Raw genomic sequence first — 19,152 nt, forward strand, 5'->3', positions numbered from 1 at the left:
AGGGATCCAGGTAGCCTGGATTTTTCTGCCCACTATTTGTCTATGGGGGTCTATGCGCTATATAAACCCATTTGTGGGGCTTTGCGATGAGGTGCACCAGGGCCGGACGCCCGCAGGACCCGCAGTCCGCTTCTCGCAGGCGGTTATCCTCGGCGCACAACACCTCGGTCCGAATCGGCGCATCCCTCCGGAGGGTCCCCATGCCGCGAGCAAGAGCTGCCGACCCTCTTCCCCAGCCCCAAGCCTCATCCCCCCCGGCGGGTACGGGGCCGACGGCAGACGACGGAGCCCAGCCCGGGGGTCGGCGGGGCGGGAGACCGAGTGCCCCCCGCCGCCCGCCCTCAGGGAGCGCTGCGGGCCGCCCGGCGCGGCGCCCGGGGCGCTGCCCGCGAGGCTCTGCCCACCCCCTGCTCGCCCCCGCCCCCTGGCGGCGGGGCCCGGCACCGCCCCCGCCCCGCGCCGCGGCCGCCCCCTCCCCGCGCCGTGACAGACAGCTCCGGCGGCGCGCTCGGCCGGGGAGGCGGTGAGGCGATGCGCCGCCGCCGCCGCCATCCCGGCGCAGCCCGCGGCGTGCCCTGCCTGCCGGCAGCCCGCGGCCGCCCCTAGCCGCGCTGCAGGCGGAGGGGCGGGGGGGGCGGCGGCGGCGGCAGCGGCGGCGGCTTCTCCTTCCCGGCGCCCCGCATGAGGAGAGGCGTTAAGTAGCGCCAGCGCCGCCGCGGCCGCCACTGCCCGCTCGGTGGCGGCGGGGCCGCCTGGCCGGCGGCGGAAACATGGCGAGCGACTCCCCGGCGCGGAGCCTGGACGAGATCGACCTCTCGGCGCTGCGGGTGAGGCGCGCCGCCGGGTCGGGGCCCGGGGGGGATGCGGGAGCCGCCGCCCCCCCCCCCCGCCATGCATCCATCCATCCATCTCCCGGTGGGGGGGCTGGGGCTGGGGGGGCGCGGGTGTGCGCGGTGGGGTGCGGGGGCCGTGTGTGTGTGCGCGATGTATGTGTATGTGCGCCTGCACGTATGTAAATATCGATATATAAGCGTGTGCGCGTGCATGTGCATGCATATAGCCGTGTGTACGCATGTGTGTGTACGTATGTATATGCATGTGTGCCTGCCTGCATAGATCTGTACGCACACCCATGTATGGACGCGTGTACGCAGGTGTGTGTGTGTGCACACACGCACATAGGAGCGTGTGTACGCCTGTGCGTACGGCCGGGTGGGTGCGCGGCTGCGGCTGCCCGCCCCGGCAGCTGCCCGTCCGCGCTGGCGGGGGCCACCGGGCATCGGTTGTGGCCGGGGAGGGTGGGGGGGGCCGCGGGGCCGGTCCCCTGCAGCCGGCGCTTGGGGTGGGGGCACCCCGGAGCCCCCCGTTTGGCGGCGGGGCTGGGCAGTACCTGCGTTCCGCTCATGCACCGTGCAGCGGGCGTGCACAGGCACGGACACACGGGCAGGGATCGTGGAGCTGGACACCTCCGAGATGCGGGAGCGGGGCTGCTCCCCAGACCCAGCTTTTCCACACCGGCACGGACCCCGCAGCCTTTCCATCCATCTCCCGCCGTGCCCCTTTGCTCTGTCTCCTCCTCACCCCCCCCCCCCCCCCTTGAAAATGAAGCTCGTCGTGTACCCTTGAAATGTCAGGCTCGTCAAACGTGTCAGCCTCTGCGTGGGCTGTGGCCTGATGTCCCCCCCCCGGTCTATTTTTCCTGTAACTTTCTTCCTTTTTCCCCCTTTCTTCATCCTTTTGGTCGTAAGAACAGCTAGTTGGTAACGAGCATGGGGAGTCATTTAGGGAAGCAGCGTTTATTGGGGAGGCAACAGCGAGGCTGCTTCTCTCAACCTGCTGGCATAGATAAATAAATAAAATTAAGCAGAATCCGCTGAAGACTTGCACAAGTGTATTTTTAGAAATATTATTTGCTTCAATGCAAAAAAAGAAAAAAAGAAGTCTATCTTTATTCACTTGCCCTACTTTCTTCCTGGTGAGTTTCTGGTTGATTAATAGAGTAAATGATTGCTCAGCAATACACAGTGTAGATGAAATTGGAGTGGGGGGACCACCCAGCTTAAAAACAGACCTGGAGCTCTTGTTTCCCCTCGTAGGTGGAAGGTGCCTTGGGAGAGAGGTTGCTGTAGCTGGTGGAGTTAATCCAGGAAAGCAGTATCATTTGGGAGGAGAAGGGGGCCCTCTCCTTCTCCCCCACCCACTGAAAATCAGATTTTTTTTGGTTTTTTTTAACATCTGCGTTAGGAAGTTTATTTGAACTACAGCACCATTTCTTTTTAAAACTGTATCCACACATGCTTGGTCTTTTTTTTGTGTTTGTGGCTTTTTAATAGCAATGCGCACCAGATACAGTCAGGGTTTTATTTTCGCTTTAGGAGGAAATGTATGTTCCCTCCCTCCCTCCCCCTGAGACCCACTGGCAGCGCCTGGTCTGCGAGCAGAGCCGTGCTGGCGTTTCAGGGTAACCGGAGACAAGGGGACCTGAAACCCTGACCGACGGCGGCGTGGGAGGGCAAAGCCGTGTCCCCCTTCCCAGCTGTGTCCCCCTTCCCAGCGGTGGCTGCTCCGGCAGGACCCCGGGAACTGCAGCGGGCTTCCCTGCCGCTTGGGCCTCTGCCCCCTCTCAAGGGGACAGACCTGCTATGGTGCTTTCCTGTAAATGATGAGAGATGTGTTGGTTTGTGAGACAAGAATAGGAGCTTAATTTGCCAAGGAATAGATCTTCTTCTAAACTAAGCTCTTTTAGCACTTAGAGTAATTGTTAAAGGTCATAAATTCAGCAGATAGGGCAAGAAGCGTGAATCATTCCACGGGGTCTGAATCAGAAATCAATAGTAAATTTGCTGCCTGAGCACAAAACATGGCAGGGAGGAGTAATTCCCCAAGCCTTGCAAAATTTCATTTATTAGAAGTGTCACATTGCTGCGGGTTTGTAGATGAGTCCGGATGGAGGAGACGTTGCTCTTGTGCCTACGTGTTTGAAGGGGTGAGGGATGGCTGTGTGAAACGCTGGGAGCAGGTAGTGACTCAAAATCTGGCGGAGGGGATGGTTCGTTCCCAGCAGCGGGGAAAGGAAACGCTCGGGCCGCTTATCTCCAAGTTTGAGTCACCGAAATGTTCCAGGAGGCTGGGTTTATGAACAACAAGCATACACGTATAAAAAAGGTGGACCTTTGACTGCCGGTTCGCCCCGTTCTTTGCTTTGGCTTCCCTACTTCTGTCACAAGGGAGGAAGGTGGATTTGCAGGACGAGAGCGTGCTGTCGAAGGCTGAGCACGGCTTGGCACAAGCAGAACCCTGCACACCGTCATTCATTTCAGCTTGCCTCTGCCCGCTAGCTTACAGGGTAGGATTTATAGAGCTGGGCTGAAAGGTAACATAGGAGGTAGCAGGCGCTTCTGTTTTTGCCACACTAGAGTTTATCTTGGCCACGCAGTCGAGCTCCACCGCAGCAGTGCATCTGCTTGAGGCGCTGGTGGCTGGGCCAGGAACAAAGCACTGAATTCTGATTAAAATGCACGGCCTGGTGCATTGAGTAAGCACACTTCGGGCTCGCTCCTGCCTTCTTTGCGACAGATTTCTATCCGTCATTGTGCACCGTGCTCATTGCCATGGTACCCAAGTGTCCCCGTGTCAGTGCAGAGGGCTGAGCGTGCGAGGAAAGGGCAGGGTGAAACGTTCGACATCAGAAAGATTCTTAAAATAGAGATCTTCCGGTGGTGGTGCTGGTAATGAGTATTGTTAATGTTGCAGAAAACTGTAATTTAAAATGATGAGGCCATTGAACAGGTAGTGCTGCATATTATACTGACAAGGGGATAAGATAAACTACATTATAATGTTCTTTTGTGCGGGCTAGGAGATATTTTTGCTAGTCCACTCAGCATGTTTAATAGCCAGATGACCTGGCAGTGCTATTAGCAGAATAATGATTAACATGGGGATTCGCACAGGCTGTTGACAGGCGTGTTTGAGAAGCAGATTTTTGCAATAAAAGGAGAATGAGCGTGAGGAGGGAGGTAGTGGGCCATGCTATGCTCTCTGGTGGTGAATGCACAGCTGATCCCAACAGGAGAGCAAGCAGAAAGATGGGTCTGGGTTTGGGGGTTTTTTCCACCCTTTTTTTTTGTCTCACCGAATGCAAGAGCCTGTCATCTCTTGCAGAAGGCAGTAGCCTTGATCCTTCTAAAATATTCAGGTCAATAGCTTTTCCTCTGCTGCATCCGTCTGCAGGGCCGGGCCTCTGGCTGATGTGCCAGCCATGGCAGTGGGCTCTTCTGCAGTAGCTGCCACAGCTGGATGCGTTTGGGGTGCTTTGCAAGGTGTGTGGGAGGTGATAAAAGCTCTCTGGGAGGAAAACCTTTCTCAGGGAGCTGATAGCCCCCGGGGTGGGACCGGCTTGGGGCAAGCAAACCTCCCCTCTGAGAGCTGCTCCTTGTCTGCTTGGTGAGGGGCTCGCCCTTGGCTTGGGTCCCAAGCTGAAGGCTGGGGGCTTGCAAGGCTCACCTGGGTTGTAGGGCTTGGGGAAGGCTTTCCTGCGAGCCTGGGAATTTAAAAAGAGCCTTTTTGGGGAAGGAGTAATTGTTTTCTTCGTGTACCTGGATGTTGCTTTTGTTTTAAGCTCATTAACAAAACCCAAGCTTTTGTTATTTACTTTAGCAAAGTGCTGACCATGCACTCTCTGGAAACTGGATCCTAAAATCGTTAGTTGTTTTGGAAATGCCTGGCCTTCAATGCTCAGGCTTGGAGACGAGACAGCACAGAATTAAGGAGCCGGTGGGTATTAGCTGTTGCTGGGAAGAATTGGATGAAACCCAAAAATGTCACTACTCTTCCTTTAGTTTTGCTTTGTATAGAAGTGAAGTTTCAGTGGCCATTTGTTTGCATTAGTTGATCATTGTCAATGAAGATAAAAGCTCTCATATTAAAAAAAACACAAAACCCAAACAAACATGCTGGCATTGTCCTGTTTCCAGAACTTCTTCAGTTTACGGCATATTTCAGCATCATTAAAGATTTAGGAGAAGTTCTAATGGGGGATAAGCACTGCGAGCCACCACTCAGGAGCATTATCCTGGCGGCATTATGTTAGGTTTCTTCTTCCAGCACCTTTTAAAAAACTCTGTAGCTCAACAGAATTTGGGCAGCTTTTGCAAAGGTCACCTTCTTCCTAAATAGGAAGAGGAACAAATTTGACTTGAGATGACTTCTGGAGATTAAAAAAAGACATTAAAAGCTTATTTATTTGTGCTGTATTTTACATGATATGCTACCATGCAAAATTTGGAACATATCTTCAACAAATAAATATATATAGCCACAATTCCTGAGGATAGACACTCCCAGGAGTCTTCCATCAGGGACTTCATCTGGCCTCTTCCAGTGTGATTCAGTGCATGTGTAAGCTATGGACCATGACTGTCCATGTACTTTGTATATTTTTGAGCCTTTTTTTTTTTTTAACCGTAAAACCTTGGCAACACAATACTGGTCTCTGAATCATCCCAAAGGGATGACAGTGTCCAACTGTAAGGCTTTTTTCTGCATCTCGCTTCCATTCCTTGAGCCAGGAGTGCTGATAGTGGTGCAAACATTTATCTGCTACACATGCATGCATATTCTTGTCTGTGTGCTCATTAAAAGTTACAACAGAAACAAGGCTGTCTTCTGTCTAATCCTTCTGCATGGTTGATTCCCCCCCCCCCCCCCCCCCCTTTTGGAGTTGTGCAGCCCAGATGCTGCTCCTCTGCAGTTTTCCATGTGTCCTTCGGCACTGGTGCTGTGGTTACTCTTCCTTATCTTTGAAGATCTTCCACCACACGGAAGTGTGTGGTGTTTTTAAAGGCATGGCGAGTCTCCCTGTTCTCACTAGTGTTTCTGTGCTGGTCAGCCATAAAAATTAATAATTTGGAGTGAATTTATAGTAAAACATGTGCTTGAGCAGGTTGAAGTTTGAGCACAAGCATTGTGTTGAATCGAGGTTTGAAGCAACAAAGAGTATTTGATTGGTGTGCATATTTAAAATAAAGTATCTGATTTTTAATCCATGCAAGGAGGAGTAGTTAGAGGAGGCTTTTATCCTTGCTATGTGAAGGTAGTTTTTATCTGCCAGGCTCTAGTAGATGTAGTGGTACAGTTTGTATGGGGTGAGGCGGGAAACGGTTTCCATTTGATCTGTACATAAATCTCCACAAATGAATCACCCAGCTAAGGAATAGATGTCCTTGGAAGTCATCATGCACATGGGGCCAGGTCACACGAAAGCTGCTGTCACCTCCTGGGCTCGGGCTCTGGGCTGCTCTCTGCAAACCCTTGCCCGACTCCTTCTAATGCACCCCCAGTCACTTTGCAAGGGTAATTGTAGACATCAGCGGGAGTTCTCTGCCTCCGACCTGCAGGCCAAGGACAGAGTATTGATCCCTGTCTCATTTCTTCATGCCTCAGATATAAATGGGGAGAATCCTGTTAGATTTCCCATGCTTCCCCCGGTAAAAAGCTACCAACAGGCAAAAGGGTGCACAGCGTGGAGGAACAGCGTCGGTAAAAGCTGTTGTGTCTTGGGGGGGAGGATGGTGTTGAGGGTTCAGGACCTACCTCCTGAAGGCAGCTTCTCACCCAGGGATACCCGGGGAGCGTACATGCCATTTTCCCCTTGCTGCCAGCTGCAGAAGAGACCGGGAGCGTTGCAGGGCAAAGCGCAGACCCACAGCAGAGCTGTGCTGGGAGTCAGCACCGTTCCCTCTCCCGGGGCTTTGGCTGACTCTTCCTCCCTGCCGGCGGTGGTTTTGGCCCCGGCTGCTCTGCAGGTGTCCTGCTTGCCCGCGGGAAGTGGAGAACCTCCATCAGATGAGGTTTCCATTTGCTGGTGCTCAGGCATCTTTGTTACCTTTCACGCAGCCATTAAAGCAGGCTGCGGGTCGAAAACCACTAGCCTAAGTCATTGATAGCTCCATTAAATGAGGGATTGTATTTCCCACTTATAAAGCCAGTAGCTTTGATTTCCTTCCCCCCTCCCTCAGCCCCGTCCCCTGCTCCTGTCCCCTTTTGTCACTTTGAACCGTGGCTGCACATTGAAACTGGCGGGTTGTCTGCTCTGGGCTCAGGAAAACAATTTATGTAAGTGAGATTTGATGTTCTCAGTGTAAATTGCTTATGATTTGTAAAGGATTGTCTAAGGAACACGGTCCTTGGGAAACAGAGACTCCCCCTCTCTCCACGTTCCGCCTCCACGGTGGTTTCAAGATGAGCCCTGCGAGGGGCCAACCATCCCCTTCCCGCAGAGGGACGAGGATGCTCAGCATGTAGGGCCCCAGCCCTGGGGTGCTCCTGCAACGGCTCGTTAGTGAAAGGAGAGGAAAAGCCACCAAGGTTGGAAAACACTGATAAGAAGTTTAGTCAGAACTCAGTTATATCTCTCTGCACGCCTGATTTTATTTTGTCATGGCAAATCAGAAAACCTTCCTCCCCTTTGATCGAGAATGTTGCTTTTCCATGTTAATTTTCTGCAGTGCTCGCCAGAAGTTCAAGGTTGTGTGTTGGTAGTAAATGATGGATGGTTGTAATCAGGCGGGCAGCACTGGAGTATCCAGATGCGTCTTGCCTAGCTGAGAACCGATATTTCCTCCTTCTATACTAGGTGAGCAAACAGCGTGTCCTGCCCTGTGCTCAGCTGCCGAGTTACCCCGAGCACAGCAGAAGGCATGCACTTTGCTCTGCTGCAGATAACCAACTCTCCTCTGCTACAGAACCCCTATTAGATGTTAATGGCTTCGTGCAAACACCACCCTCTTGCTAGTAAGTGAGACCTGAGCGGTTGACGTGGTCCCATCCTCCCTATATACACACTCGGGCCAAAAACAACCATGACGTAGCTGCTTAGTTTGTGCAGCAGGCTGTGAACAGTGAGTTGCTCTTCCGAGTAAAGCCTTAGCAGTGTGAGTTTAACATCCTCTTGGTTTTAAGCGCTGTTGCTGCAGCGAGGGCGTGTGGATGTGTTTCTGTTCACGTGAGTGCACGTGTGGTTTTCAGCTTCAGAGTGCATGAAACCTTTTGTTACAGGTTTTGCTTGCTTCCTCCAGCAATGGCATTTCAGAGTGCAAAATGAAATAAATTGTTCTGAAAGCAACGCTTTTTAGAAGCCAGCAATATTGCCTAGGATGTATATTCCATTATAAACTAACAAAGAATCAAAAATTTAATTTAGGTGGCTGACACTTCCCCCCCCCCCCCCTTCCTTCTAAAATTTCTCTTTGCTCCTAATTTTGAAACTCAGCAGGAAAAAGCCTCCTGCCAGCTGAGTCATGTGTTTAGTGCATGACAGAAGTGACTGTTTGGGACAATGCCCTTAATCTGCTGGATGGAGACTTTAGGATGCATTGGAGGCAGTAGAGCCTTTGCCGAGGAAGAGGTCGCACAGCTTGAATCTAATAAAATGTGTCTAATAACCGCTGTAGCATGCTACAGAAATACAAGAGATCAAAGCTTCGGAGGCATTTATTTTCATAATTTGTGGGTCAGATCCTTGCAGGACTAATTGGGTGCTGTTTGATGTCCAGGCAACAATAGAAATCTCCCTGTAAATCAGAATATATTTGCCTCTTTCTTTCTCTTTCGTACACAAGCATAAAAGCTTAGTATGATTTTGAGATAAACTGGCAAAAGGGAAGGTACCGATCTCCTCCCTACCTCACCGCCATCTATCTTAGATGTATTACACTGTGGGCCATATAGCTGATACAGTGACTAAAACAACTGCGTTTACCCGGTAGCTGGTGGTCCTTCTAATGTTGGCGCTCCAGGAGCACTAAGCCTGCTGGTTATTGCCTGCCATGCTTCTGCTCCCCAAAGCATGAACCCAGATGAAACCAGAGAACGAGCTTTGATGGTGCGGTTCGTAGCATCTCCCTAGCTGTGGCTCACTAGTCATGATACCCAGGTGGTATCTCAGCTTTGTGGGTGGTCACCCCCAAAACACAGCAAGTCAGATATGCTGTGTGCTTTGTGGGGGCACTTACAAAGTTCTTACGTGTGTGTGTGTGTATATATATATAAAAAATATATATATACACAACATATATATAAAAATATATATAGAAATAAGCGTGGATCTAACTGTTCCCTCTTGAGTAGAGTAGGACAGCATGGTGGGCTAGTGTGCCTATGAATGGCACACTTGTGTCCCTGTACCTGGCACACAGACCTTCTTCAAAACACAGGCTAGAATTTTCCAAGCTACTCACTTATATGGGAGATGTTGAATTAGCCATAGACCTGTTATTGCATGTGAAACCTGGCTGGAAAGGAAGGGGCACTGCCCTTAAACTTGCAGTTTTTGTGTTATATCCTCCCACTGAATACTCACAGTAGGTGTTCATGGGGGGGCTTCTCTCGTGTGTCTGCAGATGCCACCATTTTGGGAGGAAAGAAAGATGGGTGTGCAAGGAAACTGTTCTTGGAGCAAAACCAGAGGCCAAGGCAACAAAATTAAAAGGGCTTTAAATGCATTTTCTGGCTATGCAGACAGACTGTCTTCACTGCAATAAATCTTCAGCCTTTACGTATTGATTAGCTTCAGTAAATAGTGCGATGACTCTACTCTTGCTATTGCTATTCTGTGGGGATTGGTGTGTTAGTATGGCTGAAGAGGCTGTAATAGCTAAATGGGATTCCAGTAGTGAGAGCCGTTTACAAATACTCTCCAAAGTGAACCTCGCAGCCAGTGTGACTGTGTTTGACTGCTATAAATACAAACACAGAGTGCTCCACTGGTGACCGAGCTGGTAATGGCTGTGTTTTCTAATGGGCAAAACTCTGTTCCCCAAGCCAAGTGCCCTGCAGTGACTGTTCCCTGCCCTGGCAGGGATGCTGTCTTCTCCTGGTTCACTGGTTGGGGAGCTGTGATGGGTGCGTTGTGTGAGGGGTGAGTGAAGGGAGCAGGAATGGAGGGGAGAGGCTGGAGTCCTCTGTTGAAATGTGGGGCTCCTTGGCTAGAAAATGGCTGAAAATGCTTCCTTTTCTACCTGCCCTGCTTATGGCTTGTAATAATTTCTTCAATATTCACGTGTCGCTTGGCATAGTTTGAAGTGATTTTCTTTGTTGGGCTTTGCCCCTGCTCTTGGAGGCAATGATGTGGTGTGGCAGCCTGAGGGTGGTTGTGTTTGAGCACTGGCCAAGCCCCAGATCCTTGGAAAATCGTCCTGATAAAGTATGAACAGAGCAGGAAGGCGGCAGGGACAGCAGCTTGTTGTCCATGTGGAGCAGCAGTGGGATGAGGAATGGAGAGCTGCTTTAGATATTAAGATGCCGTAGCTGAAAACCTATCCAGAAGACTTCCCATTGGCGTGCCTTTTGTGACAACCTGTAACTACACCGTGGTGGAAAAGCTCTTCCAGAGGCAGTTTGGGCCATGAGGTGAAATCCCAGGTTGCTCTGGAGACAGTGGATGGAAAGATAGGATGGATCAGATGTAAAATTAGCATAACAATATACCTTTAATTCAACTTGAAGGAAGTAATTGAAGACTAGTTGTCGCTTATGATGGTGACCTCTGCCAAGATGACTCATGCTGCAATATAATATGAGTCACTTGTTAATGATGGCCTGTTAAGGAGAAAGTGCCAAATCCCGGTAACTTCTTCATTGTGCGATATAAAAGCCAGGATGAAGAAGGGTGTTCAGGATATTGTTGCCTAAAAATAGCTGATACTTAAGAGTTCTGAAGCACCTTTACTTGGCTCGGGGGGACTCCAGAATGAAAAGGCAAAGGCCCTGAGCAGAAATGCTACTTCTTTGGCCTCAGTTTAAAAGAGCCACATGACACACTTTGTACCTCTCCTCCCCAGCCTTCTGCGTTGATGTGATGTTGCCTGAGGATGGGGACCCTGATAGCTCTCCTTCCTGCCAGATGGCTCAGCTGGCCAGAGGGCAAGTGCCTGCTGGTAGGAGGGAGGTGCGTAGGTGCTAAGTTGTGCAGTGAGCATGGAAAGCCGTGGCCACCTTTGCAAAGGCTGACTGGCAAGGCCTTAGCATGGCGAGGGAAGTCCTGGGGGCAGCCTGGCTGATGGGAGAGCTGGAAGGTAGGAACAAGATCCTCCATGGGAGGGTCCCTGGGGTGTCACTGATGGGGAGCCCTGGGCTGGAGACCTGCAGTTAGGAGCCTGGGGGCTGGGGGAGAGGGAGGTAAAGATCTAACAGTCTGTGGCTGTGTCGTCCCCTGCAGCGCAAGCCATGCGCAATCTCTCCGTGAACTCCTCACCTCTGACGTCTGCCAAATGGGTGCAGGATGAGAAGTGTTTTATGGCTATAAGGAACCTGTGGTGCTCCTGTAGCAATTGACTTGAGCGCACACTTGTTAATCATCTACTAGCTGTCTTAAGTGCTTCCTCGTATTGAACTAGTGTTTTTCCTCAATAAATGAGGTTTTGCAATCCACAGAAGAAAGCGAGAGCCTGGGCGAAGGCGCTTGTGACCGAGGGCAGGAGCTCACCAAGAAGCGATAGGTGCATTCGCTCCTGGGCTCAGCCTGGGGGTCGGTGCCCCAGGCATGATCTTCTCTACCCTTTCAAGTAGCAGAGGGGCTAGAGGAAGGTACGGCAGAGGGGCACCTTGCTCCTGGAAAACGGTTTCTAACTTGTCAAAAGCCTGATGATTTTGTCTGTGGTCATGAAATCCTTTCAAGTCCTGACACCAGAAGTTAACTTGAGAGGGCAGTATTTTTTCCCTAGATCTCATAATTGTAGAGAAGCACGGAAAAAAGGCCTTCCTAAAAGATCATAATCCAAAGGGCAAATAGAAGACTCCAAGTAGTTTATTGAAAATTCACAAGAAGAAATGGCGATAAATATGCCTTCTTTCTTCCCTGAGTGATGCACCACAGTAGCCGGAGATCCCCGGGCTGCTTCTGCCACACTTTCATTTTCCAGGTGAGAAGCTGTCCACCTCCACCGTCCCTCACCTCTGCCACCTGCTTCAAGGTGTATCTTGCCCTCTGGACCTTGCCTGTTTGCAGTCCAGACCAGACTACCAGATCCTGTTGCCTTATGCAGCACCAGTGTGGTCCTCAAGGAGATAGGAGGGTGGTGGTGAAGGGCTGTGGAGGAGGGTTGAGGCTTGACGAGATGAGAAGGGGTGGACCTGAAAGAGGAAAGCTTTGCACCCAGGTGTTGCTGTCAAGGCAATCTGAAGCAACCAAAGGACATTGAATGTATGAGTGGTTGCATTGCAGAAAATTGATGTGTAGTGCCTTAGGAATAGATCTCTCTGAGGGACAGAGGCACATCTCTTCCTGAAAAGAAACTGCCAGTGCAGTGGAACCCAAATCTTCTACATATCTTCGTTTTGTCTTACTCCTTTGATAATTATCATCCTCTTTAGCAAGTTCCCACCATTAGCGTAGTGGTCCTGCTGCTGTGGCAGCTCTTGGGATCTCTCATCATGCCCCTCTTGCCATCCTTGTCAGCTTCAGCACCAGAGGGGACCCACAGCAAGGAGGTTTTTTGCTCTTCGGTAGAGCAAACCAGTGCTGTTGGTTTTCACTGAGCAGCTGGATCCCGGGTGCCAGCTCCTCCTGGGGTGATCTCCACACTGGCCCTTAGACCTGGGTGTGCTCTGAGAGGACCATAGTTTCTTTGCTGTGAGAGTGGAGTTGGGGTTGCTGTGTTGGGGTAGAGCACTACAGGCTGAAGGATGGCTGGGCTGCCTCTCCATCATGTCTTACATGTGTTCAGGCCTGGGAAGGCCAAACGTCCTTTACGTGGAGACCCGTGCTTCCAAGGTGTACCAGCTCACATCCTCTGAGAAGCGGGAGGAGTAAAAGCCTTACACTTGTGAATAGGCAAAGGCTTTGTCGTGTGATTCAAGGGGAGGGATGCCTTGTAGGTGGACAGACCATACCCTCCAAAAAACGAAGCAGTGTGGTTGACAAGGGAGATGGGGCATAAGTTCAAAGCTGGAGCTGCTTTCTCAAGACCCTTTCACAATAAGTTGTGGTTTTGCTTTCGCCGGTTGACGTGACCTCTTCCGTGCTGATGGTGTAAAGCAAAGTGTCTGCACAGAGGAAACGTCCTCGAGAGAAGACGCAAGAGCCCTGCTCATTATCAGAAACGAGTAAAACTGCTCCAAGCTAATCTGGCTGCCTAAAAATAGGAGTGGTGGTAGGGGGAGGGACTGTCTTCTGTGTTCATTTGCCCTTGATTTTCGTGACATTTTGCTGCTCTATATTATGTGTCTTGTAGGGGAGACTGTGTGTCCTGGTCACACTGGAGCAATTCATGAGAGCACGTGCTCATGTCAAAATCCATCGGGGAGGAAGGCCAAGAAGCTTGTTCAGGGTCTAGTAGTTAACTTGCAAAATGCAGTTATTCAGGTTTATTCCCTCATTCTCCTGCTCCTCGCAGGTTCACAGCCTCTCCCTTGGTGGGATCTTGAAGCCTCCCCTGGGGCAGGTCTGAGGAACTGATGTGACTGGTGGCGAGGCTGTGGGGTGGGATGGATCCCTGGTGCTGCGAGGTGGTGGGAGCAGGGGGCATCCGTCATGTGTGCACCTCGCCAGAGAGGGTCGTGCCTCAGTTGAAGGTTGCAGCATCTACTTTGCGGTTGGGGGGGGGACGACACGGGATGGAAATTCACTTATGAGCCTTAATTACTGTGTTATTGTTATTCAGCATTTAAAAACCAAGTTTCATAATTGCCTTGTGATACCAGCATTTATGTTCTTTGTCAGTATTATGCAAGCAGCTCACCTTGTGACCATGAAATACTGAAATGTGCTTTCTAATGCTCACCCTCTGTTTCTCAATGAGTCCATAAAACCTCTTCTGCTTCCCATTAATTATGGAACAATAGGACATTTTTCTCTTCTCTTTTAAAAAGAGCTGAGCCTTTTTTTTTTTTTTCCCTTTTCTTTTCGAGTTCTTGGGCCAGCTGCTCCTCTGAGACCTTTCTGTTCCATGTGGCTAGACTGGGGTGGACATACCTTCTGTCCTTCACTGCACTGTCTTTTGCCACTCAGGGGGAAGCAGGAGGTCTGTGGATCCATCTAGGAGCAAAGGTCTTGCTGTACTGGAGCAATCCCAGCTGGTGCAGTGGCTGTTGCTGGCACTGGTGCAGTTGATGTGACCACAAGGTTAGCTGAGGCAACTGGGAAAGATGGGAAGAGGTTGGGATGGGGTGACTTTCCTTCCTCCCCAAAAGAGCTGAAATATTACCTTGCTTGTTGATAGTCAGTCGTTTTCCAACTGGAAGTGTCTATTAACACCAGAAGAAGCCCTTCCTGCGTCCCACCAGCAGTGCTTGGAGTGCCCCCAAAGGCTGCAGTGCCAGGGCAAAGCAGAGCAGGAGCCGTGCTGTAAGCGAGGCTCCGTGAGCTGGGCTCTGGTCTTATCTGTGAGAGCATCTGTGCTGGGTCTGGATTTTCCCCACCTCCACATCCAGCTTTTGTAGGGCAGTAAGAGTAGACTTCTAGTTTTTCTTCTGATCCGTCCAGTTCTGCCACTCAGTGGCATCCAGAGCAAGGGTGGGAAGGGGAAGGTTATTCTGTTTTGTGGTGGTGTTGCCTATGGGGTAACTCTGCAGCTGACTAGCTAGAGGTGGTGGGGTGTCTCGATACTTTGTTGGAAGAATCTTGCCTGATTTCCTTGTCTTAGAGAGACCCAGAATTTAATCTTTCCTCTGAGCTTTCTCAAGAAGAAAGAAATTGTTGGGTTTTTTCTTCCCTGTAGAGCGAAAGAATTAAAATGTTTCTCTAAGCACAGATGTGGAGTGCAATGCGGTTCAGTTTGCCTGAATACACTGAAGAGGATGTGTCTCCAGGCTCCGTGGCCAGTGCTGCTTCTCCACTCTTTCATACTTTGCTTTACATAGACATCCGGAGATGCGTAACTCTTTTCAGATGCTAATGAGGAGTTTATAGATAAGATCCCCTGTGAGGAAAGGAATGCTAGGATAGTCTCATAGCAGGGGAAATCAAGGTGAAGAGGGGTCAAGCATCTTCCCTAGATTCATTTACAAGCGATGCAGCCCTGGCAGAGTTGAGAGTAGAAGTCAAACCCTCTGGCCTCTCATCCTGTGCTGTAGCCATTAAACTATGCTCTCCTAAGATTAGATAATGTGTGTTTTTTAGTGTCTGCAAGACTTGATGAGCAAATTCCTTTGAACAAATGCTTTTCTTGTATACTTGCCAACACGGAGTGAGGTTTGGGACATGAGGGAAGGGAAATAACTTGCAGGTGTAAATTTTCAGGGGGGAAATCAGATGGGGAGATAATACCCAACACGTTAGAGTTCTTGGAAGGACTCAGTGGTGAGGATTGCATCCTGCACCTCTGTTTTAGAGTAAGTGATGCAGGGAACCCAAGGTGCGACTGTGCCGCCAGCAGCCTGCCACGAGTTTTGATATTACTGAACAATCTGGATCTCTGGTAGCGGCAAGACGTGGCGCTGGAGTTCGGGCCCTGGGATAGATGCTAAAGGTAACCGGGTTAACTTTATGCCTGAATGTTGGGGTTCTTGATGGATCCAGTTGCAGAACTCTGAATTTTCTTAAAGTGTGAATTGTAGTAGCATGGTACTTGGTGTCACCCCGACTGAAAAGTCCGTCCTGGCTTTAGAGCACTTGCAGTCTGGGGAAACACTGATAGCTGAACTGGTTTCCCAGCATAATGAAATATTCCTTTCCGATACATCAAGTCTTCAGTGGAGGAGAGGATTACAAGGGCATCTTGGTCTTGTAGTAATTTGTCTTCCTTGCCGTAGCCTGGGGCTGTAAAGCGGACCAGAGCTCAGCTGAGCACGCACTGTGGTTGACTTACAATAAAACTGCTGCAGCTGCCCTCCCTTCTGACCAGGAGAGACGGTGATGGGCCAGCCGAGTCTGCTAGGTGGGATGAGGTGGTGCTGTCTGCTGGGTGCCGCAGACAGCTCTCTGAAGATTTAGGGTGGCCTGGCAGAGTTTGTTGTGCTATTTATTTTACTTTCTGAGACAGTGTGTTGTTGCTGAAACTCTTGCATGGATTTGATTTCTGGTTACGAGCACCCTTATCTGCTTCTGTAGCCATTAACTCTTTGTCTTGCCCATGTGGGAAGCTGTAAGTTACTTCATCCGATAAGGCTTTTTTTATCAGCTCTGACGTTTACTGTGTAGAATTCAAATTATTCTAGGAACTATAAAAGAGGGGATGGAGACTGGGAATTACAGCTGAGAAGTTGTGTTCCTCTTCCCTGCACAGACCAGTGAGATGTCAATGGAAAGTATGAATCTCTCCATGCGTCAAGCCAGGGCTGAGTTCTTGGTCGTGTATCGTGTCTAGAAAGAAGCACATGTCCTGAGATTTCTTTCCCTTTCCTTCCTTACTTTGTGCAGCATCATCAAAACGTTCCTTTTGGCCTTTTAAACTCATCAGCCTGCTTGTGAAATATTCAGAAAAGCTTGGGCTGAGTTTGCATCACTGTCAGTGGGTTGCATCCTTTTGGAGTGGCTTTGATCTGGCTTACTCCGTGCTGAGTAATTTCCACTCCTCTCACATGAGCAGCAGCTTCAATGGATATGCCGCCCTCTGAGAGTCTGGCCCTTGCAAGCTCTCTCAGTTTCTCCTAATGGTAAGCATTTAAATGGTATTAAAGCTGCTTATCTGAGTCTTGTGCTTTTTTAGAGTCATTAACACCTCTGCAAAGAAAGTGTAAAACTCTAGTAAGTCAGCTGGTGGCACTTTGCAATGGTTTGAATGGTTACCCAGAGTGCAGGGAACAGAGGGCTGGGCTTCCCGTGCTGGTGAGGGTGTTTAGGGAGGGTGGTGGTGGTGGCTGCAGTGCCCATGGGTGGGGAGCTGGTGCTCCCGTGCACGGGTGGGCATCACCCTTGGGGGATGTTCTTCCCCTTTGGTCGGGGGTTGGGGCTCCTTTCTGGGTGTGAGATCAGGCACTTCAAGTTTTTATTGGTTTTTGTTTCCACCTCCTCCCCCCCCCCCGATTCCCCAGGGGTCAGAAACATCCATCTCACCAGTTTGCTGTATCTAGTTTAATGGCATGTTTCAAGTGATGTTAGCAATTTTCTTTTAAAGGATCTGTGCTATTCTGTTACCTTTACAAGGAGACATTGATGTTCAAGGGTGATCCTGCCATGAAGTCATCCAAAAAAAATGAAGCTGGTTTTGTTCTTCACCTTGAACGTTGTCCTGTGCTGCGGCAGTGCCACAATGGTTTGATCTTCCTCGTGGCCACTGAGAGGTCCCACTCTTGCTCTCGTTGCTTCGTCTGTTGAGCCAGTCGAGCTCTGCACTGAATAACGGGATATTATCATGACTAATGTTGGGCTGGTGGAAGAACTAATAGAGGTGAATAATAGCACAAGATACATGGAAATCAACATTTTTCTCCTTGGAGGCTGTAGATGTAATCCACTTAATATTCTGTGGAACACAAGATTAATTTTCTTCAGCATAATACATATTGAGGGCTTTTCTTTTTAGTTTGGCAGAGGCATTGCTGCATTGCTAAAGCGGAGGGCAGGGGATTAGGAAGGAGGAAGGATGCTGACCCAACTTCCAGAGGATTCAGAAAGAGCAAAATCTGGCTAGAGGAGATTAAACTTCTCCCTTGCTGGCAGGACTTTTCTGCAGGAAGTATGACTGAGACTGGGTGTCTCGTGCTGGGATGGCCCCTGTTGTGTTTGCTCATTGGGCTTTGCTGTGTGGTAGGATATCTTTCAACTCTCTGTATGTCTAAAATATTGGGGAATAGATCTGATTTGAGTGGACTGTGTGGTGAGACTCTCCTGGTGGGCTCCTGGTGCAGAGCTGGTGTCTGCAGCATATGGAAACCAGCTCCAGCCTTGCACTTGTCCTCCTTCACAACATACCTTAGCCGTGATTTAAACTCGCAGAACTGCTAAGCTTTGTAGAGGTTCCTTTAAAATAATAATAAGCAAAACCCCTGTTCTTTTTCTTTTTTCTTCACAGGATGGAAAGAATGCAGTGACTTGCCAAGCTTAGAGAGGAGTAGATACAGCAGAAATAAATAAATCAAGCCCATTTATTTTAAGTTGATTAATCTGATATGTTCATAGTTTTCTAAAATAAAATCTAGCCCCAGAGAGTTTAGCAAATCAAATAACAATAATGGCAATTAATTTAGAAGCAGTTACAAATGTTTCCCATCCCCTTTTCACATCCCTACACCCACATGATTCATCTCACCACTTACGACTGTGGGCCAAATCCTGCTTGGGGACGTGCAGTTGTCTCTCTTGGGTTGGAGAAGGTGGACCCAAAGAGCTTCCTCCACACCTGAGCATGGGGAAGGACCGTGGGCAGGGTTGAGATGGGTGGCTGGTGGCTGCTGGGCTCCTGGGGCACCCTGTGCCTGCAGGAGGCCTTGGTCTGCTACTGGGTGGGATTTCTCTGTTGAAAATCCAAGTATTATGGACTTCCCCACCTGCTTTGTTTTCCCATTTTGTACTGGTCTTGAGCAGGCTGGTACCTGTGGTCTTACAGGGCTTGCTTTGCTGCTGTGTGCATGTTGTGTTAACGTTTCCAGCCTGCTTGTGTGAGCTCATTAAAAAAACCTGGAGCTCTAGCAAAGAGCGTTTTGCTAGGCAGAGGTCAGATAATGTCGCGGCTGGCTCCAGGGGACCAGAGCTAGCAGAGAGCTCCCAAGGCAGGGAGGTGTCACGGGGCTGTAATTTGACAGGGAGCTCAACTAATCCTGTAAAGCAAAAGGTGGTGGTGGGATTTACGGGGCATCATGGTGACTTGCAAAGCACAACCAGCGCATCTTCCTGGGATGCCTGTGTGAGAAAGGTTCCTCCGCTTTGTCTTAGCTGAAGTGCTATTGAAATGCATATATCAAATGAACTAAACTAAGTAATCCTTGCCCTCCCCCCCCCCCCCCCCGCCCCGAGTTTAGTAATTTGGGGCATGGGATTTGAAATAAAAAGCATCTCCCTGAATTTACGAGAGTGTTTCACAATGTAAGAAGCCACCAAGAAATACAGAAGTCTAGCTATGGGAAATACTTTACGACCCGGCAAAAAATTCTTGCAAATCATTTCAGCAACTGTGGATTGTCCCTGACTTTCAGGCTGGGTTTTTGGCATCCGTCAGGCAGGAGCTTGCTTTTTGCTGTGGGACCTTGTTTCCCCCCAGTTTAAGTGAGCCTCTG

General features: G+C 49.9%; 1 protein-coding gene across 3 annotated transcripts in view; it reads left to right on the forward strand.

The window, feature by feature from the left end:
- Positions 1 to 651: 651 nt before the first annotated feature.
- Positions 652 to 19,152, forward strand: part of TNIK (TRAF2 and NCK interacting kinase) — a 166,440-nt gene continuing 147,939 nt past the window's right edge. For 2 of the 3 annotated variants that reach the window (XM_050902768.1, XM_050902767.1), the window contains exon 1: positions 652 to 827. In XM_050902768.1, coding sequence (XP_050758725.1) covers positions 771 to 827 — 57 coding nt within the window. In that variant the 5' untranslated portion in view covers positions 652 to 770. The remainder of the gene's footprint in view (positions 828 to 19,152) is intronic. The other variant, XM_050902769.1, reaches the window with a different exon arrangement.

Source organism: Gymnogyps californianus, chromosome 10 (assembly GCF_018139145.2).
Source record: "Gymnogyps californianus isolate 813 chromosome 10, ASM1813914v2, whole genome shotgun sequence".
Lineage (NCBI taxonomy): Eukaryota > Metazoa > Chordata > Aves > Accipitriformes > Cathartidae > Gymnogyps > Gymnogyps californianus.